The sequence below is a fragment of the Maylandia zebra genome, linkage group LG3 (assembly GCF_041146795.1).
Source record: "Maylandia zebra isolate NMK-2024a linkage group LG3, Mzebra_GT3a, whole genome shotgun sequence".
In the NCBI taxonomy this organism is placed as follows: Eukaryota; Metazoa; Chordata; class Actinopteri; order Cichliformes; family Cichlidae; genus Maylandia; species Maylandia zebra.
Genome location: NC_135169.1, coordinates 13,330,565 through 13,356,343, shown reverse-complemented (window position 1 = coordinate 13,356,343; position 25,779 = coordinate 13,330,565). Strand labels below are relative to the sequence as shown.

Here is a 25,779-nt window from a genome sequence, read left to right as displayed (position 1 = left end):
CCAGGCGGTCATACGTGCACTTACCGCCTTTTTCCACCAGATGGCAGACTAGACAAGCAGAAATCAGGTCGCGCTGCTTGGTAAACGGTTCACGACTAAATCCACATGATCTGCAGACCGCATGAAGTTTGGAGGTCTGTGGCAACTCTGCAAAAATTTGGTGCCCTCTGTGCACTCACTCTGTCAATTTACATGATTTACATATTTTAGTCTAGGCAACCCAAAATGTGACGTTCACATATGTGGACGCCAGGTTCTAGGAGGTTAAAGAAGTCCAGATGCTTTTCCTTCCAAGCTCCTTAGATCACAATACAGTTTCTCTCAATCTTTTAAAGTGTAAATCTGTCTGTACGTGCTGGTACCACTTCTGTCTGTTGCACTTATTTACTCTAGGATGGGTGTCAGCTAACAGAAAAGGAGTAAATACTTTTTTCCATTGTTACAAAATAAAATAATAAATAAATAACTATACTGTACAGGCAAAAATATACTACAGACACTTTTCAGTTGTGAATTGAAGCAGGCCTGGTCAGATTTAGAGCAAATCTAAGTTTCAGGTGATATATCCACTTAGACTATGGTGTAAAGATCTAATGTTTAAGAGAATAAAGTTGTTATGATGAGATTGAGCAGTGATTGATCCCCTGGACTTGCTTGATACCCTGCACTTTCCACGGAATTCCTATCACATAAGCTGGCCCTGAAGACCTGCACTTCATGTTGTTGATGAAAAAAAGACAGTTGAAAAATGCATGAAATGTTTAAGAAATTCTAAGATTTTTTTTTTCTTTCGCAATCACTGTTTAAACATAACTACCAAAAGAGCTGTACAGGAAAGGAGTGTCTCCTGTCTGGTAAAATACCATGAATTCAGTCCAGGTTAAATGACTCAATAATATGGGCTGCACCCCATAAAGTAAAGAAAACTTGTCTTGTAAAATTAGGGTGACCATATTTTGATTTCCATTTGATTTCCAAAAAAGAGGAGATTTGGCTTAGTCATGAAAAACTTTAATAATACAATTGCTTAAAGAAAACTTTAACATATTTAAACGATAGGCTTTTACAAGTCAACAACTGCAAAAAAGAGGACGGTTGGTCACCCTAGTAAAATGGTGAAATATTATCCGTTCATCCATTCTCTTCTGCTTATCCAATGGGGAAATATTGTTTTTCTGAAAAATTCTCAATAAATTACTTAGTACAGTGGTCCCTCGTTTATCGGGGTAGTTATGTTCTAAAATTAACCTGCAATAGGTGAAATCTGCGAAGTAGCCAACTTTATTTTTATACAATTATTATAGATGTTTTAAGGCTGTAGAACCCCTCACAACACACTTTATACACTTTTCTCAGACAGGCATGAACATTTTCACACTTTTCTCTCTTGTTTAAACACTCTCAAAGTTCAAACCTTTGTAGAAAAATAAGTCCAGTATTATAGAATGAAACCAAAGAAACCCGCAGGTGACTTTGGCGGTGCAAAACGTTTCATCGACATTGTTGTGTTTGTTGGCAAGAAAACTTACAAACACACAGTACAGCACTTCAAAGCCACACTGGTAGCGATCGAAGATTTATTTAAACTTGACAAGCTGGACACATTCTGTAATGTACTGGAGACACGGCACGAGATTGATTGACAATGGTCACCCTGTACACCTCTGACTTCTGCTACAACTCTGAATTATGCCACATTCAGAAGTTTGCAGATGACACAGCCATCATGGGGTGTATCTGGGATGATCAGGAAGAGGAGTAGAGAAGTCTGGTGAGGAACTTTGTCGCATGGAGTCACACAAACCACCTGCAACTCAACACCTCAAAGACTAAGGAACTGGTTGTGGACTTCGGGAGGTCCAGAGAAGGTCCCCTGCCGGTTCAGATAGAGGGGGAGGAGGTGGTCAACAAGTACAAGTACCTCGGGCTGTGGGTGGACAACAAACTGGACTGGTGATGCAACACAGAGCACCTGTATAAAAAAGCCCAAAGCCGACTGTACTTCCTCAGGAGGCTGAGGTCTTTTAACATCTGCAGGAAGCTCCTGAGGATGTTTTACCAGTCAGTGGTTGCTGGAGTACTTTTCTATGCTGTGGTGTGCTGGGGGAGCAGCACAGCAAAGAAGGACTCATCCAGGCTGGAGAAACTGATCAGGAAGGCTAGCTCTGTGGTCGGCATGAAGCTGGACACTCTGGTGACAGTGGCAGAGAAAAGGACACTAAAAAAACTGCTGGACATTATGAACAATGCTGGGCATCCTCTGCACACGGCCATAAACAACCAGAGGAGTCTGTTCAGTGACAGGTTGCTTCTCCCAAAGACAAGAACCAACAGACTTAAAAACTCCTTTGTCCCACACGCCATCAGACTGTTTAACTCCTCTCTGGAGGGGAGAGGGAGGGGAAACAGGAGGACAAAGGAGGGGGGAACAACTAAGCTGTAGTGCCTCTTCACTTCACTGTGCAATACCTTTTGTGCAATACTCTTGTTAATAGTCAACGGTGCAATAGACCTCAATACTTTAAATGTGCAATTCACTTGTATTTTTATTTTTATTCCTATTTATTCTATTTATCCCCTTCGTATATTTATATGTCTCTGTATTTATATGTGTGTGTGTGTGTGTGTGTGTGTGTGTGTGTATATATATAACATTCTGTAACTCTGTAACTTCTGTCGGTGCTGTGCTTTTGGAAACCGAATTTCCCAGAGGAACCCACCCGAGTGATTAATAAAGTCTTATCTTATCTTATCTCTCTCTTATCTGGTCTACAGCCAATCAGGATGCAGAACACAATGTGCTGTAAAAAAAAAAAAGAAGAAGAAGAAAAAGAAAAAACTACGGAGCCCTGCAAGGGACATGGGAGAACAAAAATGAAGATGAACTTTTGTGAGATTTCGCAAAAGTAACTCGGGATCTCACAAACGTTTTGCGAGATCTCGCAAAATAGGCTGCATCCTTCAGAGGCTGCCAGCTTGAAGCTGACGACCCAGGCGACGAAGGCTGGCCCAATTCAAAGGCTGCTCCAAATGTGTCCTTTGTGGGCCAGCCTTTTCAGGCGAGAATGTAGCTGTGTACACTTCAAATATCTGCTTGGTTTATCAAGACATCACATATTTGCAAAGGTGCTCCAACGTTTTTGGAGATGTCTGTTACCCACCAGTTTGAAGTTTTGCGAGATCTCGCAAAAGTTCATCTTCATTTCTTTTCTCCCATGTCCCCTGCGGGGCTCAGTAAAAAACAAAGCATGCAAAATTTCATGCGAAACAGCAAGGCAGCGAAAGGTGAAACGTGTTATAGTGAGGGACCACTGTATTGAAAAATTAATTACAGTATAATTTGTTTCTCCTTTCCTGTAAAATACCTACAATTTAGGCCCTATTTAAAATTATTTATGCAGTACTTGAATGTAGTTAAATAAGAGTTATCCTCTTATTCGAGTGTACCTATTTTGCCTGGTGATTTTGTGTCATTATACACATTAGACAAAGAAATTTAGAACCAAATTTTACATTTCATACTGGTGTTTACTATATTATACTATGTGTCTGTATCAAGTATCAGTGTCTCCTTTGTCTCCTTCTTCTTGGCTTGGTAACATGTAACAACTGAACATGTTGGCATTTTACAATTATCCCCTCTTTCTGTCAGCATTATAGATTCAGCTGTGTTGTAAAGTTAATAGGCTAAATAGGATAAGTGATGTGTCCTAAAGTATCCTTTAGATCAATGACTAGATGCTGGAAAAAAAAGAGCTCACCTCTTGGGTCGCAGTTGCCTTTGTCTTCATCCACAAGTACACGGTTAATTTTTAAAACAGCTCCCCCAAGTTTCTTTAAATAAAATACCCCCATCCACATAAAACTAAAAAGAAAAACCCATCTCAAGCGTTGTCAAGACCCAAACAAACATATAACCCTAATCTGACTGAAAATCAGAATCAGAATCAGAATACTTTATTGATCCCTAGGGGACATTATTTTTTGTTACAGTGCTCCATTATAAACAAACATTAACAAGACATACACTACACTAAGAATAGCACAATATATACATATATATATATACATAAAAGTCACTTATCAATAAATAGCTGAAAAAGAAACATGTGTAGCTGTAGCAGTAAACAGTGTGTTAAGTGGATGCTTTGTACAGGGAGATGGCCACAGGCAGGAATGATTTCCTGTGTCGTTCAGTGGTGCTTTTCAGTAATCTCAGTCTCTCACTGAACGAGCTCCTGTGACTGACCAGCATGTCATGGAGTGGGTGGGAGGTGTTATCCAACATTGTCTTTATCTTGGACAGCATCCTCCTCTCCGGCACCACCTTGAGGGAGTCCAGCTCCATCCCCACAACATTACTGGCCTTACGGATCAGTTTATCGAGTCTGTTGGCATCTGCGACTCTCAGCCTGCTCCCCCAGCATGCAACAGCATAGAGGATCGCACTGGCCACAACAGACTTGTAGAAAATCCTCAGCATTTTCTGGCAGATGTTGAAGGACCTCAAAAAATAGAGACGACTCTGGCCCTTTCTGTAAAGTGCTGTGGTGTTTTTAGCCCAGTCCAGTTTATTGTCAATGTGTACTCCAAGGTATTTATAGTCCTCCACAATGTCAACACTGACCCCCTGGATTGAAACAGGGGTCAAGTGTTTCCTGGTCTTCCTGAAGTCCACGATCAGTTCCTTGGTCTTTGCCACGTTGAGCTGCAGATGATTCTGCTCACACCACGTGACAAAGGAGTCGACCACAGCCCGGTACTCTGTCTCATCATCCCTGCTGATGCATCCAACCACCGCAGAGTCATCAGAAAACTTCTGAAGATGGCAGGTCTCTGTGCAGTGGCTGAAGTCTGTGGTGTAGAGGGTGAAGAGGAAGGGGGAGAGGACAGTCCCCTGTGGTGCCCCTATGCTGCTGATTACCTTGTCAGATACACACTGTGGGAGACGTACATATTGTGGTCTTCCTGTCAGGTAATCAACAATCCAGGACACCAGAGAAGCATCCACCTGCATCACTGTTAACTTATCACCCAGGAGGGTCGGCCTGATGGTATTGAAAGCACTAGAAAAGTCAAAAAACATGACCCTCACAGTGCTCGCCAGCTGGTCCAGATGGGTGTAGACACGATTGAGCAGGTAGATGATGGCGTCCTCAGTTCCGAGATGAGGCTGATAAACAAATTGAAGGGGATCCAGATGTGGTCTTACTATGGGTCGCAGCTGGTCCAGGATGAGCCTTTCCAGGGTCTTCATGATGTGGGAGGTCAGTGCCACGGGCCTGTAATCCTGGGGGCCACTGGGACGTGGCGTCTTTGGAATAGGGATGAGGCATGATGTCTTCCACATCACCGGGACCCTCTGCAGACTCAGACTCAGCATAAACAGTTTATGAAAGACTCCACACAGCTGGGGGGCACAGGTCTTGAGGACAAGGGGACTCACTCCGTCTGGTCCAGCAGACTTGCCTGAGTGAAGTCTCCTCATTTGCATCTCAACCTGGTATTAGATAGTAGAAAAAGTAGATAAAGGCAAAAACATCGCAAGACAGCATCTCTGTTTTCCTTTTTCGTGTGTAAATGTAAAAACCGAGTCTTTCATATGCTTCATTTACATGTGCACAAAAACATATAGCAAAGAAAAAGCCACATTCGCCAAAATACAAGTGTACATGTGGACGTAGCTTTTGTGTCTCTGTTTTCTGCTGCAGGTGAGAGACGAAAATTGCTGCTCAGTCCTCCCTTTGCGCTTCTTTTCTACACTCAAGCAGCATTTCATTTATCACAAGTGCTCACATGCAGACATACCAACACTACTCACTCACTGACATATCACATAATTTTTTCCATATAGTGTTTTTGACATCCTATTATTTGTTGTGACCTTTGAGCTACTTGTAATACTGCAAAGTGTTTTTTACGATAGCATCAAGTGATTTCAGTTTGTGTGGCGGGAGGAGGAAAACAGTGGAGCAATCTACAATTTTTGAGGAGTGGACTTGCAGGCTTTTATTGCATAAAAAGACAGGACTGTAATGGTAAAGTGCAAACTGGATCACAAAACAACTACATTTGATTGCCAACACAACTTTTAGCATGTGTTAGCATGTCTGTGAAAGCACCTGCAGAGACAGCCTGCTAACACAAATGTAGCCAAGCTGAGCACAGCAGGCAGAGCCTGAACTTAAAAAGGTAACAAAGACAGTAATTAGCAGTTCACCTTGCAGTGTTGTATGTCCCATTTCTATCTGTATGTTTCAGCACTGGATGTGTAGTTAGCTTAGTTGCCTTCCAAGCAGGTGTGATTCCTGGCCAAAGTAAAACTGTTTTGAGATTGTAACTCAGGAGGAAGAGTGGGCTCTACAGCCTCTTTTCCTTGATTTCTTCTTGGAATTGCCAAGGGCACACAAATGGTGGGGGGAAAGTTTTCCTATAACCAGTGTTGGGACTAACGCGTTATTAAGTAACGCGTTACAGTAACTACGTTATTATTGTGGTAACGAGCACGGTAACTAGTTATTATGCCAAAATCAGGAACGCGTTAGTCGTTACTGGGATTTAGATAGGGTCGTTACTCGTTACTTCGTGTGGTGGCATCGCGGAGCTTCCACAGATTCAGTAACATTAGCAAGTGGTGGCCAGCAGGTGGATGAAGGAAAAGGGACGCAGAAGGAAAAGAGAGCCGAGGCGGCCGCAGGTCCAAGTGTGAACTGAACTTCAGGTAAGAAGTTATGACCTGCAGTCTCTCTGGGTCAGATATGAACCAAGTTTAGGTGGAGTTTATTTTCGTTATGCTGACTTTTTCCGTACTGCGTGCTAGCTAGCATGACGGAGTTTCTATACAGCTGGGTGGGTGCTATGAAGTTAATGATGTTGCACTTTATTTTGTTCATAAGTTATTAGAGTTGCCAACCGTCCCGTCTGGTATTCAGAGAAAATATTACGCGTTTCTTATTATTGAGGTGAAAAGGAACAGTTTGTCCCGTAATTCAGCTACAATGAAAAAGGCACAAAGCTGGAGTTATTCTGTGTCTTTGCTGCACAGCTGCCTCTTCTCTCATTCTCTCCCCTCCCTCTCCTGTTTCTACTTCAATCATGAAAACTGATCAATGATCAGCTGATCGGCTTTTCTCTCTTGTTTATTTATCGCCCACTTTGCGCCGAAAGAGGAAACCAGCGGATGTCGCGCTAAACAACAGCAGCACGTTTAAGCTTGATCAGCTGTTGTTAGAATTTATTTAATATTAATTTCTAGTATCAGCTGATGTTTGCTGGAGCCACAGCTGCAAAAAAGCTGCTGGTCATGATATGGTTTGGTTATCTGGTGAGAGGGAAACATGAAGATGAAACCAGGAGATGTCCTTACTGAATCATCAGAGCTGTGATGGAGAAACAGGTTTACCTTTTAGGTGACATGAATGAGTTGAACGGAAGTTATGAACTGTTTCTGAGAGACAAATAACACCAGGATCCTTTTTTAGGTAGCTGACAGCTGGTAACTGTGCAGGTGCGGATCTAGCAAAGTGTTGCCAGGGGGCCAGGTAGGGCATTAACAGGGAAAGGGGGACACAAAGAAATACTTTTCTTTCTTATTCTCATTTAAAATGTCTCGCTTTTAAAAAAATAATTATCTGAATCTTACAACAAACGATTGATAGATTGATGCATATATACCATCAAAACAGTGTACATCACTGTCACAACAGTGTTTATTATCATTCAAAGGCTTTATGATTTTTCCTATAATGATGGGCCGGTCTCTAGTCAAAATGCCCGGGACGATTTATTTGTCCCAGTCCAGCCCTGTATGCAGCTCATCTGCAGTCTGGTGTTACCTACATCTTCCTATTCAGAAGGCAGAATTTCCGAGTTCTGAGTACAATAGAAAGCACCACGACTGCAGTTTTTGTGTTGGATGTAAAAGGCGCACATGACACTGTGACGTAGGCTAGAATCATGGCAGTAGTCAATGACGGTCCAGGCGTGGGATTTCTCTCGTGGAAATATGCACATTATCTTTTCCTTTCTATTGGTAGGTGGCACAGTGCACCTGTGGCAAGTAAGCAAGCTAGAAGACTGGCAAAGTTATGGAAGCAACACATTAACAAGAGAATTCTGAGTAAAACCAAAGTTACTTTCCCTAGTAACTAGTTACTTTGAAAGTAACGAGTAACTTGAAGTAACTGAGTTACTTTTGAGAGAAGTAACTAGTAATGTAACTAAGTTACTATTTTAAAGTAACTTACCCAACACTGCCTATCAGTGAGTGAGTGGTTACTCTGATTACTCTGCATATCTAAGTGAGCTTGGGCAATATACTGAACCCTAATGCTTTCATGTGAGTGAGTGCAAATGTTAAACAATGTTGTCTAACATGTTGAATGTAAATGTTGAATGTCTGTTACTTGGTGTAAAAAGCTAATTTAGAGCTCCAATTGAGTGAAAAGTTTTTATTGCTTTTATTGTTAATGTACAAAAAAACAAGAGCATGCAAATTGTGTCAAAAAATTCATTGTGCTACTAGCACAACCTTTGTCCTCAGCAGATATCTGCACAGACAATAATAACATAACGCTAGCGAAGATCCTAGAGTGACATCAAAGCTGAGTGTATGCAGACCTGAGCCCAGCAGCCAGAGCCTGAACTTCAACAGGTAACAAAGGCAGTGATGAGGAATTAGGCTTGGACACTGGAGCCTCCATTTGACCTGCATTTTTAAGTATTGGTGGTATACTTGTTAGAGCTAAGGCTACAGCTATCGATTATTTTGGTAATCGAGTTAGTTATCAGTTAGTCCGTCTTTTAATCGGATAAGAAATGCTTTTGTCTTATTAATGAGCAATAAAACCCATTCAAAGAAAGAAAAAAAAAACAACCCACAGGTCTTTCAGAATGAACTGCATATTAGTTTGCATTTTAGAAATTACAATGTTTTAAAGTTTAACTGCATACAATAGATTTTTTTATAAAAAAAAACCAACAAAACTAAACTCTTTGATTGGATGTACATTTCATACTGAAAACATTTTCTTAAATTCAAAAATATATAAATAATCTCAAGTACGATCAAAGGGCAAAGTCAAATAAAATAAGATGTATACGCAATCGAAAATAAAGCATACCTTTACTCTGTTTTCTTGCCTGTTTTCTTGGAGGCAACTTTTTGTACTGCGGAAAACAGATGCTATGATGATATAGACGTTAACTAATAGCGTCCAACCGAACAACAACCCTCATGTCAGTGGCTCAGAGTTGCCCATGTACATTTTTATTGGCCTGTGAAAAAAGCTTTTATTTTTATATTTTTAAACGCGAATCCAGTTTAATTGATAAAATATTTTATATTACTCCACTTTCAATCTAAAAAATGGTACGAACGCCTTGAAATAAATCTGGACTAGTACACCCCATGCCCCCCTTTAGAGTCACCACTATTTGCTGGAGGTATCGCTTCCATATAAAATTTGAATACACCTTCTGGAGGCTTACTGCAGACTTATTGCTGTGTAAAACAAACAGTGGTGGAGGGAAATGCCAGTTTCCTTTTCCTTTTCTTCATGTCGGAGTTTATTGATCAGGTGGTTTGATGAAGGACTCCTGCTAGCTTTTTCCCAGTTAAGGTTTTAATGGTAATTACAGGAACAGGGCCTCTGTTTTAAACACTAGAAACACTCTTTCTTTTACTCAGTTTGAGCTTACCATCTCATTAAAAAAAACTGTGGCAGCGTCATCATCACTGCTGCTATGTTATCTGTGTTTTTGTTTAAAACTGGGGGCTGTGTGGGCTTAATGTTTTCAGACTTTTTATTCAAACACTGCTCCTAAATACGTTCCTACTGCAGAGCTGTTTTTAGTCACAAGAATGAAATGTTTGTCTTTTCATCATTTAACACAGCGGTCCCCAATCCACCAGTCCGTGAGGCGTTTGGTACCGGGCCGTGACAGTTGAGGCTTGGGTGTGAAATGTACTGTTTCCAGGGTTTTTATTGTTTTTTATCGTTATTTTTTTAAATCATTTTTATCATTGACTCGGTTTCCCCGGGTTTTTTCCTGTGTGTTATGAAGAAATCTTTTTTTGGGTACCGGTACTGGTTTTATTTTGTTGTATTTGTTTGCGACACCTTAAAGGCCGGTCCGTGAAAGTATCATCGGACACAAACCGGTTTGTGGCACAAAAAAGGTTGGGGACTGCTGATTTAACACATCGGCATACTGCAGAGTCATGTGTTAAATGATGCACTGTCTGTGTCAAGAGTTTTATAATCAAATTACTGGAATTACTCGATGAATCGTTGCAGCCGTAGTTAGAGCAGTTGATCTGGGTTCGATTCTGAGTCAATGCAAAGCTGCTTTGCTGCTGTAGCGGAGAGGAAGAGCAGGTTGTCTACTGTCCTTGGCTGCTCTACTCTTTATGTAAAAAAATATTTTTGGGCAAGATACCGTACCTGATGAGCTTGTGTGTGTGTGTTTGTGGGTGTGTATAATTGTTAGACAAGGTGCGGGTGAAATAACTCCCCAGACTAAGCGGAAAGGTGCTTTATACGCACCAGCAATCACTTCAAAGTTTGTTGTTGTTGTTTTTGTGTTTGTACTGTAAGAAAAATCATATGTGTATTCTCATTAGCATATATGATGAGGATAGGGGTTTGTGGCGGTGCGTGGAACTGTAGCCTCAGGTTTATATTGTTATCACGTTATGTGACAGTGTGTTTAAGTTCATGTTACAGAGTTAAGCAAAAGTAACCAAATTAGTTTCTCTGGAGAGTAAATAAGCAACACACTGCATTGCTTTTAAGGAAAGTAACAAGTAATGTTTAACGCTTTAAACTTTTTGAGTAACGACCACAACATTCTGATAACTTTACCCTCCGACCTCTTTAAATGTGGGCACGTCTGGGTCCAACAAGTCCACATTAACAAAAATGTAGTAAACAATCGCACTAATAATACAACAGCAATCCAACAAAGTCACAGGACTCAGTTAAAATCATCCACACTGTCACAAAAATATCGAGTAAATTCATTCAGTGTTTCCTCGCTCAGCTCTCTCTCTCCGTGTGGTTTCTAAGGTCTCTCCATCTCTCTCTGTTACCGGCAGGCAGCCAATCATCTGCAGGGTCTCGCGCCTCCTGTTTTCGCCTCACCTCGCCTCAGTGCCAATCAGACCGTTCACACTGCGCACACGCCACGGCACGTCGCCACGGGCGCCGCTGACAACAGGAGACACGGCGGAGGGCACAAGCCACCACACACACACACCTCCCCTCCCTGTTACTGAACATCAGCGTTGTGTGTACCCCCTGCCACCACCCTCCCTCGCTCCCTTCACTCTGTCGCAAGAGCGACGCACGTATCCGTTCATAACCTCCGCCATTATTCATCACCCCCTACCCCCTCCCTCTCCCCCGTCCTTCTCCTTTCTTCCCATGGTGCCGTTTTTTTTCCTTTCCTCGAGCTCGTCTCTTTTTCCCACCCCTGCAGGGTCTCCACAGAGCTGCTTCCTCCTCGCCTCACCCGGGCTAATTTAACGCCTCTCTCTCTCTCTCTCTCTCTCTCTGTGTGTGTGTCTCTCTCCCTGCCTCGCACTGGCTTGTGCCAAGCCCAGGTGATTATCCATCCGCCCCCCGTTATCCGTTACCCCCCTCCTCCTCCTCCTCCCCCCCCCCCTCCATTCCTCCTCCTCCTCTCCTCGGTACCAACAGACCGACAAATCCCTCCCGGTGCTCCTTTCTCCCCCCTACCCCTCCTCTCCTCTCCTTTCCTCTCTCTCTCTGTCTCCTTCCCGCCAGCCATGATCCGTGGCGGGCTAATTCCCAGACGGTCTTCTTCCTCTTCTCCTCCTTCCTCCTCTTCTTCTCATCACCCTCTTCCTCCACCACCTCCTCCTCCTCGCGGGCCCGGTAAGTAGCAGCAGCAGCAAGCGCCGTCCATCTTCTCGTTTACTCCTCCTCTCTCTGTCGGACTGCATGCTGTGTTCACGGTATTTACCGCTCGTTATCGAGTCTGGCTATTTTTTTTTTTTTGATTGACCCCCCCTCCCCCCCAACACTCACCCTCCCCCCTCCCTCTCCTCCTTCTTCCCTCCTTCCTTTTCCTTTCTCGTGCTGTGCCGGGGGAGGGGGGGGGGGGGGAGGAAGGAGGGGAGGTGTTAATGTGTCGCGTGGGAGAGCCGTTTTCCCCCCTCGTGGCCGGTGGCCACCATGACCTTCTGTCGGAGCTCGCGCCAGCCCGGTTGACCAGACAGGGTAATTAGTTACGCCTCGGGGGAGTGGGAGAGTGGTGGTGGTGAGGAAGGGGGGGGGTGGGATGTTGCGAGAGACACACACACGCAGACACACACAGGCTTGACGTACACACTGGCTGCGCACGCAGAGCAGAGCGCACGGACGCACACACACATTTGAGGCTGCACACATTCAATTCTTTTCACATAGACATGCACACACACACACACACACACACACACACACAGGGACACAATTTCAGTCTCTTTCTTTCTCCATGCAAACACATTTTCAAGCTCACACATTTGCAGCCCATTTATTCTGCACACGCTCACAAACGACAATGACTCCTTTACAGTTGGACTTAACCATTTGTGTGTGAGTTTGTGCGTGTGCACACCGAGAGGTCAGAGGTCACTTATAATCAGATTATTCCACCCTTTCTGATATTTCGAGGCCTCTGCTTGGACCTGAGATCTGCCTTACGTGAACTTTTTTGCCTATTGAGTGCCCTCCGTGGAAGCACTGGGGTCACAACCTGGCCTTGAAACCGACGCTGACGAGCTACAAATAGAGGCCTCAGTTCACTCGATGTCGGATGTTGCGGTGTCCCTGGTGGGGATTCGGCGCTTGCTTGCTCAAGGGCACGTCATCACCTGAGGAAAAGGGAATTCCACAAAGGAAGACGAAGAAGATGGCAGCTTGTTCTTTGTTTCCTCTTTTGTTTGCAGCCTTGTGTCATCGCCATCTCCATATAAAAGACAAGACGTAGCCACCGTGATGTCACCAGGTAGTTTGTTGGAGCGTTTTGTGCGCTGCCATCATGGTTTTTGAAACCAAGTGAGCTGTTGATGTGATGATTTTGAGGAGAGCTTATTCTCGACTAAATTTCCTATAATTTTTAAAATTCATTAGGAAAGCATTAGCCGAAGTCAGACATCGAGTTAGAATCAGACTTCTACACAGTTAGACTTCATTTTGCAGCTATGAGCAGTCGCCCCCTGCCGAACCTCAGAGGGAATGCAGGCTTAAGGGATTTCCCCTCGCTTACTGTCACAGGATAGTCGGTCTTTCATGTCCTCTGACGGCTTTACTTTCTGGGTTTACTTTCAGATTAGATGTGAATAACTGAGGGTAATGGCCTGCCGACTTAACTGACCAATCAATCAGCTACATTAAAATACTCTCTGTAGATCATTTGTGGGACTAAAACCACAGAAAATCTTGTTGCTGAGCCTGAAAAAGATGATCCACGAGAGTGAGGGTTTTCTTTATTGAATGCAGCACCTTCACCTGACTTTTCTTTTTACTTTCAGAGCAAAACGTGGCGACCACGCAGAACTAACTAGCTTCCTGTGCAACAAAGCCCACCTGAGTGTGTGTGAGTGAGTGTGTGTGTGCGCTTGTATGTATATGTGTGCGTGAGGTCATGTCGGGCATGACGAGTGGCGTGTGTGTGGACAGTGACCTCTCCTCGATGCTCCAGAGAAGCTCAGCCCCCTCGCACCATCACCCAAATCACCATGGCTACGGTGGACAGGGACAGGTGAGTTGACGTGTAAACTTTTGCATCCATGTTGGTCTCCCAGTGCAGGGCTGCAGAATCAGCGGGTGAAGCGAAGGTTAAATCAAATTAAATTTAGAAGGTTCCTGTTGAAACTGGCCTCGGGTCATTGCCAAAAACTCAATTAGATCATCCAGGTAGGCATCAATTACAGAACCCACCGCTGCTCTGCTGCGAGGGCGCCGATCTCAGGGTCAGCTGGTCGATTGTTCGGTCAATACGCTTTCTCATTAGTCCAATCCACTGCGTTACTTTCAAAGAACGAAACAAGCCTTTTAAGGATTGATCCATTAGCTGTGAAAATGACCCCCACATTTTCACAGCTAGGGGGGGGGACTGCCAGCTTAATTAATGCTCACATTTACAGAACTTTTACTTTTCAGTTTCCTTCTTGTCACTCTGCTCCGGAGAATACAGCGACGGTGTGGTCAGACCAACTGCAAAATAAATGTTTCCTGCAGTGAGACGACAGACGAAGTCTAGGCAAAAATGGATTTACTACAAAGACAGAATGTGGTACTGTTCATTAAGAGTTGTACTTTGGAATAAAGTAGTTCTTAGATTGGCTCTCATGAACGAATGTTTGTAGGCAAATAATAGAGATGAATAAAACTGCACTGGTGAATACAGCGGATATTTCTTTGTGAGCTGTGAAGGAAGGAAAACGTGGAACAGATCTGTGCAACAGTATTTGCTCCCTTCCAGATTTTGTAGCGATTTGCATATATGTCTAGGATTTTTTTTTAGATTCGATTAGATAAAACTTTATTAATCCCTCTGGGAAATTCGGTAAATCGTTTAGATTTAATGTCAATATTAGACAAAGATAGCCTGAGTAAATACAAAACACAGTTTTTAAATGATGGTTTCATTTATTAAGGAAAAAAGCTATCCAAACCCACTAGTTCCTTTGTGAAAAGTAATTGTTCTCTAAACCAGGGGTCCCCAATCCCAGTCCGCGAGGGCTGGTATCCCTGCAGGTTTTAGATAACACCCTGGGTCAACGCACCTGAATCACACGATTAGTTCATTACCAGGCCTCTGGAGAACTTCAAGACATGTTGAGAAGGTAATTTATCCATTTAATAAATCAGCTGTGATGGAACAAGGACATATCTAAAACCTGCAGGGACACCGGCTCTCGTGGACTGGGATTGGGGACCCCTGCTCTAAACAGTACCTGGTTGTTCCACCCTTGGCAGCAACGACTGCAATGCCAATGAGTCTTTCGTGTCATGGTGGAGGAATTTTGGCCCACTTTTACTCTGCAGCATTGTTTTAATTCAGCCACACTGGAATGTTTTCAAGCATGAGCAGCCTGTTTAAGGTCATGCCACAGCAGCTCAATCTGGACTTTGGCTAGGCCACTCCAACACCTTCATTTTGGTTTTGTTGGGCAATTCAAAGGTGGACTTGTTGGTGTGTAGCCAGCTTTTAGCAGTCGTCATTAGGCATAGTATCAACTCTGTCGCCTTGGTGTTTGCTGATATTTGAGGCTCCATTAACAGGTGAACCGCTCTGTCCTTTTTATTTTGCTCCATGAAGACAGCTCTGCCCACCAACCTCCCTGTAAAGCCACTTTATCCGTGTGCTTTTTTAAATTGATTATGGCTGGTATTGATAACAGTGATTGGTGCTATGTCCTGCAGGTGTCGGGCCTGGCTCCCATGCTGGACTACACTACAGAGATGGATCGGTACCGCTCCTCCATCGCCAGTTTCTACAAGACCAACGTCAATATGAACATGAACGTTACAAACTTCCCTCAGTCAGCCAAACTGGCCGCCCGCTTGGCCGCGGCCGCCCCCATCTTCCCTCCCACCGCTGCCAGACTTGGGGCTATGGCGACGACGCCCTGGGGTTGCCACGACAACATGAACATGAACATGAACCACCCGGCGGCAATGTTCTGGGGCCGACCTAAACCCGTGGCGGCCACGCCGACGCACCACCCCCACCACCATCATCACCCCTCTGCGACGCCGGGTCACATGACCTCCTCGCACCCCCATAGTACCAGCATGCACCAGAGCAGCAGCAGTGGGTCGGGAGGGGGAGGAGGTGGTGGGAGCAGTGACGGTGGAGGGGCTGAGAAACACGGACACACTGCCTCACTTCCTGTTTCACAGGGAACGGCACACCATCACGCCATGGCATCAAGCAACGGGAACTTCCTTCCTGGATACAGTGGCGGAACAGACTGTGGCGTCATGAACAAGCAGGGACACACCCACGCGGACATGATAGGCCTATCAGAGGGTGGCAGCTGCAACGGAGGAGGGGTTATGGGTGGCAGCTTCCTGGGGGGGCTGGGACTACCTCCCGGGGTCATTGTTATGGCGATGGGGTCAGCAGGGGGCGGGATCTCAGACGCTAGCAGCGCCTTTCAGATGACAGGCGGCCAGCGGGCGCTAACAGACTGCCAGCAGCATGCCAACTCCTCCCCCTGCCCCTCCTCCTCCTCGCCCCCATCATCAGGCGTGACAGCGGCGGCCGTTTCTCTGTCGTCATCATCATCTTCGTCATCCGGGACGGTGGCTAAAAGAAAGAGGAAACGATGTGGCGTGTGCGGGCCGTGCAGGCGGCTCATCAACTGTGGCGTCTGCTCATCGTGCCGCAACAGGAAGACGGGTCACCAGATCTGCAAGTTCAGGAAGTGCGAGGAGCTGAAGAAGAAGCCGGGGGGAGGAGGGGGGGTGCTGGAGGTGAGTTCATGCACGCACACGCACGCATACACACGTGCACACGCACAGCATTGGCTGGACGTTAGCAAATGTATGTCTCATCTTCTCTTTCTTCTGTGTGTGTGCGCATCTCTGTCTGTGTGTGTGTGTGCATCTCGGTGTGCGTGTGTGTCTCGGTGTGTGTCCTGGCTCACTTAACCCAGATCACTGGCAGTGATGCTCGAGCTGGAAGGCATCGCTCACCCTGCTGAGTGTGTGTGTGTGAGTGCTGTGCAGATGGTGGGTGGTGAAATGCGAGAGCTCGGTCCCTGCTGAGGTCTGGCAAGCCGCCAGCAGACACACACACACACACACACACACACACACACCAACACTGATTCACGGTGATAAAGCGGCCGGGCGAGAGGGAGGGAACAGCGAATATTTATGTGATCTACCACTGCTGTGTGCGTGCGTGTGTATAAGAGTGTGTGAGCGCAATAAGAATTAGTGGCGATCAATAATTCTTTGACACCAGCATTCGACCTCACTGATGACTCTATATATCTCTCTCCCTTTCTCTCTCTCACACACACACACGCACACGCACTTCCTGTGGGAATCGCTACAAACTATCACTAATTATTCCCTCATCTGCACACATGTGCTGTGAGGACACGCGCTGAAACACTGTGTGTGTGTGTGATGGGAAGAGAGTGAATTAGCAGCCATAATCTTCCTCAATTACACGCTAATTGGACCTGTGGAGGCTAACGGCAAGTGACAGCGGCGTGTGTGTGTGTGTTACAAAGTATGTGAATGTTTGTGAGGGCAACTCTCTCTCTCCCTCTCTGTGTGTGTGTCAGCAGGTGGTTTCACACTCTTGCCTCATTCTTTCCGCTCTCTTTGATGTCGACCTGACAAACTCTCAGCCTGGCACCAAGTTTACTCTGTGAGATGAACAGCAAAGCACCCTGGGTAGTTTTCTCCACCTTTCTCTGCAGCAGGATAACCTGTCAGAGCCCAGAGCAAACTGGCCACTAACTTCAAAGTGATTTCAAAACCAGTCACAGCTGATTTCAGTGCACTCGATGCAACATATGCAAGGATATCATACCCCGCATATGTAGGCGTCGTCACTTTTAAGAAGTCCAGTTTTGAAGCCTTAATTTCAACTTCATGTCCATCGTCATGTTGGCGGTTGTGGAGCTAGAAGCGACCATATTTGGATGAGAGGATGTAATTGAGTTATCAGTTAACTGTGCTAATTAGTGAGTGTCACTGACCAAAACTGAAGCACAGACTTCTTCGATGGTCAACTCTTAGCAGGTAGGGTGACCACATGTCCCTCATTACGCAGAATTTATGGTTCGAGTCTAAGGATGGCCCTTCTACCTGCAGTGGCGCCAGTGTACAAATAAGTGGTACAACTGGTCTGTGGGCCATTCTTGCTTGTTTTGTTGTTGGTCCGTTAGCCAGCCAAAGAGAAGAGTGAAGTTATAAAATACAAAGAGAGATCATGGCAGCGGTGGAAACTTTTCATTGTTTTTTACACTCGGTTTCACTTCAAACATTTTTCTATTCACGGAGTGAGCAGAGAAGGGTTTTCAACCGCAGACGTGCTCCCATCCTGGCCTCCAAAATCCTAACTACAGATTGCTACCATATGACATTTGCATCTGCCAAATGCTAATTGGTTGACAAGTAGGTCAGAATAGGACAGGAGCAACAGGAGTTCACCAGGAATGGGAGAACTGTGAAAAAACCCCATCGAAGATTAAAAAAGAAAAAACAAACAAAAAACCCCCCAGCAATGTAACAATTATGCAGATTGAAAAATTATGCTTCAAGTGAGACTGCACAACATCTTAAACATCTTACAAAAACCTCCCACATTTTGACTGGTTCTGCACTTTTCTACGCCTTCTTTTACCCAGAGCATATGAAGGGAAAGCATTTTATTATAGTCACATGAAACTTAGCCAGTTTAATACTGAGCTCATATTTTGTTGAATATGATGGAAACCACCATAAAGGAAATGAAGTGGTAGTATATTCTGAGAAGTAACATTTTTGTCTTTCAGGTTTTTTTCTTAAACATATTTTTCAGTTTCACACTGAAGAAGAGTACATGTGTCATAGTTGGTTAAAAATAGCGAAATTGTCACATATGGCTCTGTCAATCTACAATGTATCGCTACTGAAAACCACAGACCACTGACCATACAGAATTGCAGCTGTACAGGGGTGTATAAAGACTATTTCATGGACCATAAAAGAAACTTATTATCTTACTATCTTATTAAAAGATCGAAAGCAACAGGAAAAGTTGCATTGAAATATATTAGTCTATTACGACTATATTAATCATCAGATAATTGCAATAATATCCTCCAAAAGGCTCAAAGAGATCAAACAGTCCAAATGTAGCGGAGCTGAACCTGTGTCGCCAACCATCTCTCAAAGAGGCCACACCCCCAAAAATGCTGGGGACTGTTTCATTATTGGGGTCACCTTTTAATTTATATTAAAGAACTTGTTTTTACATGCTTTCCCTTTACAGATGAATACTTTACTTTGTGACTGGTGGCTCTTCTTTCAACAAACCCTCTTTTTTTTAAGATTATCTCAGTATTAAACTAAACCAGTGATAGTTTGTGTATCCACACAGTCAAAGAGATTTGCTGTTTTTCGAAGTTAATTTATATCCCAAACCCCAAATTATAATGAAATTAAACTTTATCACAAGGTGACAAGACAGGAAATCTATATTGACTCTATGAAGTTCTGCTGGCAGCTTTTCAGAGGAAGGAGAGTATAGTCGCAGCAGACCGACTTTGATCTACAGCCTGCATCACTGCGGATGTGTTTACCCACACAAACGGTTCAAGAAACACAGCAGAAACTGCGAGCCAGCGTTGATGCTGATGTGATCCAATATTTACAATTTAACTGAAAAAAAGTCAAAGGTAAAAGACTAAGATTCAGGAAAGAAATAGTAGAAACAGACATTTAGGTGTGTATTTATTTTGTCATTTCGATTTTACTGTCAGTTTTCCTATGTCTCACGCCACATTTTGTCTCCTATTCTTAGCGGCCTCCCTCTGTCCCAGCCAGTGAGGCATTTCGTTGGTTCTTCTAGCCTTCCCTCCACCAACAGAACCAAAATCTGGAGGCCTAGCAGGAAGTCACCATCACACGGACTGCAAAATCAGCAAAAGGACTACAACCTCTGGAACTGAAATTGATTCTCTGCGACAGGATTACAATTTCATACTGTATGGATGACAGTTCCCAGACTGAGACTATTCCCACCTCAGCTGGAACAGGGAGTAGCTAGACAGAAGGAGAGGAAGAGGGGGCAGTTTGGTCACAGGCAACCGGACTTGGCCAATTGATGTGGTGATGCCATAATTGCATGTTTTTCCCAAGATTGTGTAAAGGTAAATTTATAAATCAATTCTTAAAAAGGCGCACACAGAATGTCCAGACCGTAGCAAGCAAACTGGCTAGAACAGATACTAGTCTGTATTTGTACTGGCTAAACAAACTTGTTCCAGACCTCTAAATTGTCTATCACTCCTCCTGTTTGCTTTTCTTAACAAACAGTTCAGGCCTTGACTATTGAAAGGATAGGCCGCTAAGTAGCCACATAAAAATAATCTATAAATTCTGTAGCTCTAATCTATTACATAAAAATTTCGAAAAGCTCAGGTTGTTCCATTGCAAGCTTGACTGGATGAATATCGAAACATTAACGGTTCTCTTATGGCTTACTCATAGAGTTGCAATCAATTCAAAGACTAGTGCTGGAACAAAGCTGCCACTATGTCTATGTCTGTAGCTAGGCTGTTCTTAAAATTACATGAAATTGTATCAAAACGACATCTTTGAGGGTATATGAAATCTGACATCTACTGGTGAAAATGCAAGAGTATTGCCCTGTACCTCTACTTTTAGCAGTTCTTTGTGTCAAGATCTAATCCACTTTTTATGGACTGATTTTTAGACTTTCTTTCATTGGGTCTCAGCCTTATAGGTAGGGTAAGGATCTCGGATGCTGCTCTTTTGCATCAAAAGCAGCCAGCTGTGGTGGTTTGAGCATCTAATTAGAGATTCCCTCTGAGTACTGTCCTTTGGAAGGTTCCAGTACAATCCAAGCTCGAAGGAGCCATGCAGATTGTAGATCCCATTTCAGCCAAGAGAAAACTGGGAACTCCCACGGGTAACTGAAAAATGTTGCAGACATTGGGAGAATAATACCCTGCATAGTTTGCTATCAATGCAACCTGACCCCGAAAAACAGAAAATAGAGGCATGGCATCAAAGATCAATAAGCCAACAGCAGAGAGAGTGTTCTGTACCTGCTTTCAACAGTAAATGTTAGATTTGGGAAATTGGGCTTCTTTGTAAGCTTGACCAGATGTTTTGGCCAGATGTTCCGGTCACGTGATTGCTCTGGCAAAAGCGGGTGGTGTTATCAATAAGGTAGATTATCCATTTCAGATCCCAGTATGGACCTCAACATGAAGTTTACCTTAGCCTGGTGTACCTCATGTAGCCTTGATTTAAAAATGTCTGAAAATAAAAGAAGAAAAAGGAAGGAAAAAGGCAATCAAAGCAGTGTTTTTGTAAGTTCCAGAACAGTCTTGACAATCTCATTCACATAAACATGTATTAATTACATAGAAATCATTTTAAGTGCCAACATTGTAACCGTTTTATCCATTTCCTCTAATGTGTTATGTAGCTTTTCTGTAAAGGTCCATCAAGTCACAAAGCCCAAAGTCCACACCAAAGGAAGGTAGTCTCTCCCAGAAGAAGAAAAGCCCAGTTTGTAGCATAGGATTTCCTGTTGTTACTTATAAACATCATTCTGAAATAACAATATATGCCAGTTTGGTCCTGTTAAACTAATGACAATGGATTACTCTCACTGTAATCCCCCTGACACTAGGAAAATCATGTAGCTAACATTACCTCACCTCTGACTGGCCACCCACAGGAAAGAGCTTTCTGGAAATAATCTTCAGTAAATATAAGAAATTATACAAACTTTAGTACCAAATGTAAACCAGTAAACAGATTTCATGAAATTCAGCAATCTTGCTGACAAACATATTTTGCTAAGAGAAAAAGTATTATGTTAATAGTGACATTATTGCAAGGACGCTTTGTGTACTGTGCAATGTAGCAACTTTTTTTTTTTCTTTTTCCATAACACTTATATTACCAGGAAGTAAAACAATTGAGATGAAACATCTCTTTCTGGCTTCCTGGATTTTGTGAGAGTGTCCTTATCCTAAACAGGGAGCATAAGTCTAGCCTGGTTTTCAGTTATGGCAATTATGACAAAACCATAGTTCTCAGAGAAAAGCTGTTCAAACATGGGGAGAACATGCAACAGGGCTTACCACTGAAGCATCGTGCTGACGTGCTTTTATAGAAGACTGTTCTTGTTCTGGGTCAAGGTCCAAACTCCTTAATCTGGATTTCTTTTATGAATAACATATCTTTAAGGTATGTAAGCGGTGTTCACATAAACATCCAAGACATTACCAGTGAAAAGCTGATTGTCTGAAAGTTCGAAGTAAATAGAAAAAATAACTATACCGGATTAAATTGGCTACTCTTCCTTTCAGGGTGTTCAAATTCATGTGCAGCCCAACATGGCTTAGGTTGCATAGTGGAAGTCATCCTCTAACCCCTCAGGACCCTGCCTCGGGATGTTGGAGCAGAACTCTGCATTGGCAGCCTGACACCTGAGAGTGAACTCAGGGTGCACAACACACAGTTTGCCATAATATCAACTAGCATGGTAGTAGAACTCCTGATCTGACCTTTGAGCTTCAATTCTTCCACATTCTGCTCTCTCACAGTTGCACTTTTTGATTTTAGTACATAAAGTATAATTTTGGTCAGCTGTAGTCTTGCTGTCTTGAGATGTCCGATAATGTGAACAGAAGCCGTATATATGGTATATAGTTTGTGATCATGGCACAGATTATGTATGTTTGTGTACAGCCTTCACAATCTGTGATAAAACTGTCACCTGCTTCCTCTTCTTCCTCCTCCTAGCAAACCACAAACCCCATTGTAGCCAAACCAGGAAGATTCAGGACTTAACCACAGAAACAATTACAGTCTGACCAAAACCGGATGACACGTTAACCTCAAAGGGAAAAAAAATCACCACAGAGAGGATACAAACTGACCTCAGCAGGACGTGATTCAGGACTGTTATTAAGGACTACAACTTCACCACAGTAGGACTACCACATCACTGTTATCTGTCTCTTCTGTCTACCTCCTCCTCAAGAACATTAAAGGCACCTTGATTGATTCTTATTGGGCTCTGTTCATGTTGGTACGGCATGATCTGCTTCTTAACTCTCTAGATGGTCCGGAGCTGATCTGCCTCTTGTGGAATCTGGTGTTTAGATTTTGTATTTGCAAGTGTACTCTGCTGTCTAAATGAGTCGTGAAATGTCTGAATTTATTTTATTTGTCTAGATTTAATGGAAAGTTCTCAGGGTGCAGTCACACTTCTGGTTTATATGAACTACAGTAGACTGAACACAAAACTCACTTTGTTGCATTTTTTTTACATTTGATTAAAAGGTGGCAGTTGAAGGTTTGAAATTCCTGTCTTCACTAAAAGCTTAAAATGGCAAGATGCATTTTTAGAGAAGTATGGATCAGAAAATCTGCTCTCAAGTTACACCTCCAGTCCTGAATATTCAGATCTCTAAAGTTCATATCTATGAGACCCCTGCCAGGACCTCCAAGAGAGTTCAGAACCAGTTTCTCTGTACTTGTATCTGGGCATATTGTACCACACATGGTGACCAGTAGGATCCAGAACAGAAGAACTCACCTGCAGTTTATTTGTGGCACAGAGACTCACCCTTGGATCATCTGGAGAGCTCTGAGGTTCTGAGTATAACTCTGGGACTAAAAGGAACTGAACTGAACTAAAAGATCAAATCAGAACATTACACACACACAGAAAAAAATAATGTTATTTCCAACACGTCTGTAGGCCATTGATGAGGCCCTATGAGACTTTGTGCACAAAAACCTTTATTACTGTTAACAATAATTTGTCTTATAAAATGATTGGACGGCAGAATCCACAGCCTTCTTAAAGTCTTATTTTGAAATATTATCTTCACGAATGTTGAGCAATCTGCCATCAGAAGACCTTTGATATGCCATATGGATGAAAGTACTGGGCCAACCACACATTAGGAGCTGCTCGACCATGGAAACCCATGCCATGAAGCTTCTGGTGACGTATTTTGCTGATGCTAGAGGCCTACTCTTTGTAATGTTTAAAATGTTTGTAGAGGGACGCTGCATGGCTAAGTGCTTGATTTTATACACCTGTGGCAATGGAACTGAAAAAAACCTGAATTTACTGATTAGGAAGTGTGGCCCAGCACTTTTGTCCATATGGTGTATCTGGAAACAGTCAAGAATGTTAGCCATTTCACATGTTTTCTGGGTTGGATCACATAACATTTAGAAGATTTTCATTATAACACACTCTTGTTACTTTATCACTTATCCACTCAGTAGATAAGTGATTTGTAACTAAGAAAGGAGAACATTAACTCCTGAAATACATAAATGTGATTCCAGCCAGACACTATAAAAAGGTGGATGTAGATACTGTAATGCCATCCAGTGGTTTTTGAAATCCTGGGAAAATTATTTCTAAATCCCCAGTCACGCTTGTCTACAAATGGTTCAGTGACCTGATGGCAACCTTATGGTTAGCAAAAACTTCCTTGTGATTGCTTTGGTCACTGGCAGATTGCAGTGGTCATAATTTGGATGAATGTGAAAGACTTGTCTACAAACAGTAGTCAGTTACCGTCCAAGCTACAGTTAAACTGAAAAGAAGGATGCAAACTGGAACTGGATACTATTTGCCTTCATGAAACCGAACTTTTACTATAGAGGCAAACATTCTCCCTTTCTGGTTTGCTTCAAACTTTTTCAAGTTTTACTACCCTAGCAGCCTAGCAGTTAGCAAGTATTTGCAAACAAACATGAAAAATTTTAGTCAACTGTGGAATTTGGTAGCAACCAAATTTAACATCAGGAGGTTTTTGGTAGTGGACCTTTTTTTTTGCAACAGATTACACCCAGTGTGCAGCAGAAACATTGAGGAACCACTACCAACTAGTTGGGAAAAACAAATTTCCTTAGCTACCAATACAGCAAAATTGGTTGTATCACATCCAACACTGCAGACAACTCTCGAGCAAAGTGTGCATAACATCACATAAGAAACGTCAACGGGACCCTAAGTCTTTCTGCAACCCTAGCTACCACCATCTAGTGGCTTTCAGATAAATTGCAGTGTTTAGGTACTTGGGCATTGACTTCATTTTTCCAACCTGAAAATACATCCGTGTTTTATACTATGGTCCTGTGTAGCTGATCAGTACTTCGACAAAGTGGTCTTTAGGTGAAACACAAATACTGAACTATATTTTCTAACACTATATTTGTTGAATTTTGACCAGAAAGAAGAAATAACACAAGACAAAAAATAGTAATCACAACCTGATCCTTTTGTTCCACAGACAGCAAGCCCAAAAATTCCGATTTAATAAAGAAAATCTTTATTAATTTTTAATTATTTCAAAGAGCACATATTTGTGTTAATTTGTTGCAAATAATCTGACATCATCAGCATATAGCTATGTAGCTTTATGCTCAATGCATCCTCCTATTATTCCATAAATATATGAGTGTGATGCCATCATGATTGCTTGCTCTGACATGTTGACAAATCTGTACCTGACAAATATGGCGACAGCTTCTTGTAATAGAAACTGGCAGTAAAATATTTTAAATGTTTTACTTGGACGTTCACGTCCATAACAGACTGCACCACTAGTAGGTCAGAATTTCAACTTCAAAGAAAATGTCTTGATAATTACCTGATGATTTGGTGTTAAATTTGTACAAAGATTCAGGTTTCCCGCTGAATGATTCCTATTAGTTTGTTTGTGGCTGGTTTCAGTTACTACCATCAGTGTGTTGAAGTTTCTGCACCTGCCGACGTGATGGAAATACAGATTACTTTTATTTTGACGTAAGCCTAATTTATTTTTGGAGGAAAATGTTCCATTGCCTCGTTGTCGGAATCAAACATCCCCTTTTTCTCAGGTTGGCTGAGGTGTCGAAGGTGTTGAGGGGGGGTTTGAGAGAGGAAGGGGGCGTTTGTTTTGTATGTGTGTCCTCCTCCTCATGTATTCTGTCTCTGTGACCTCCTCATGTGCTGAATTATAATAAAGCATTTCAAAGATTA

The 25,779-nt window shown here is 43.0% G+C and overlaps 1 protein-coding gene across 5 annotated transcripts; it reads left to right on the top strand.

Moving 5' to 3' along the window:
* Positions 1-10: 10 nt before the first annotated feature.
* Positions 11-25,779, top strand: LOC101475654 (uncharacterized). 5 transcript variants are annotated; one of them, XR_003022489.2, is made up of 5 exons: positions 11,375-11,900; positions 13,541-13,770; positions 15,438-16,493; positions 19,546-19,894; positions 22,530-25,779. XR_003022489.2 is itself a non-coding variant. In XM_076879778.1 (4 exons), exons 2-4 carry the CDS (start codon positions 13,654-13,656, stop codon positions 19,591-19,593), a joined length of 1,221 nt encoding a protein of 406 aa, XP_076735893.1. In that variant the 5' UTR covers positions 11-134; positions 13,541-13,653; the 3' UTR covers positions 19,594-25,779. The 5 variants fall into 5 exon arrangements, 4 of the variants coding, with proteins under 4 accessions (XP_076735893.1, XP_076735882.1, XP_024655729.1 ...); XM_076879778.1 differs by lacking the exon at positions 11,375-11,900 and adding an exon at positions 11-134 and having other exon boundaries at positions 19,546-25,779; XM_076879767.1 differs by lacking the exon at positions 11,375-11,900 and adding an exon at positions 6,623-6,721 and having other exon boundaries at positions 19,546-25,779.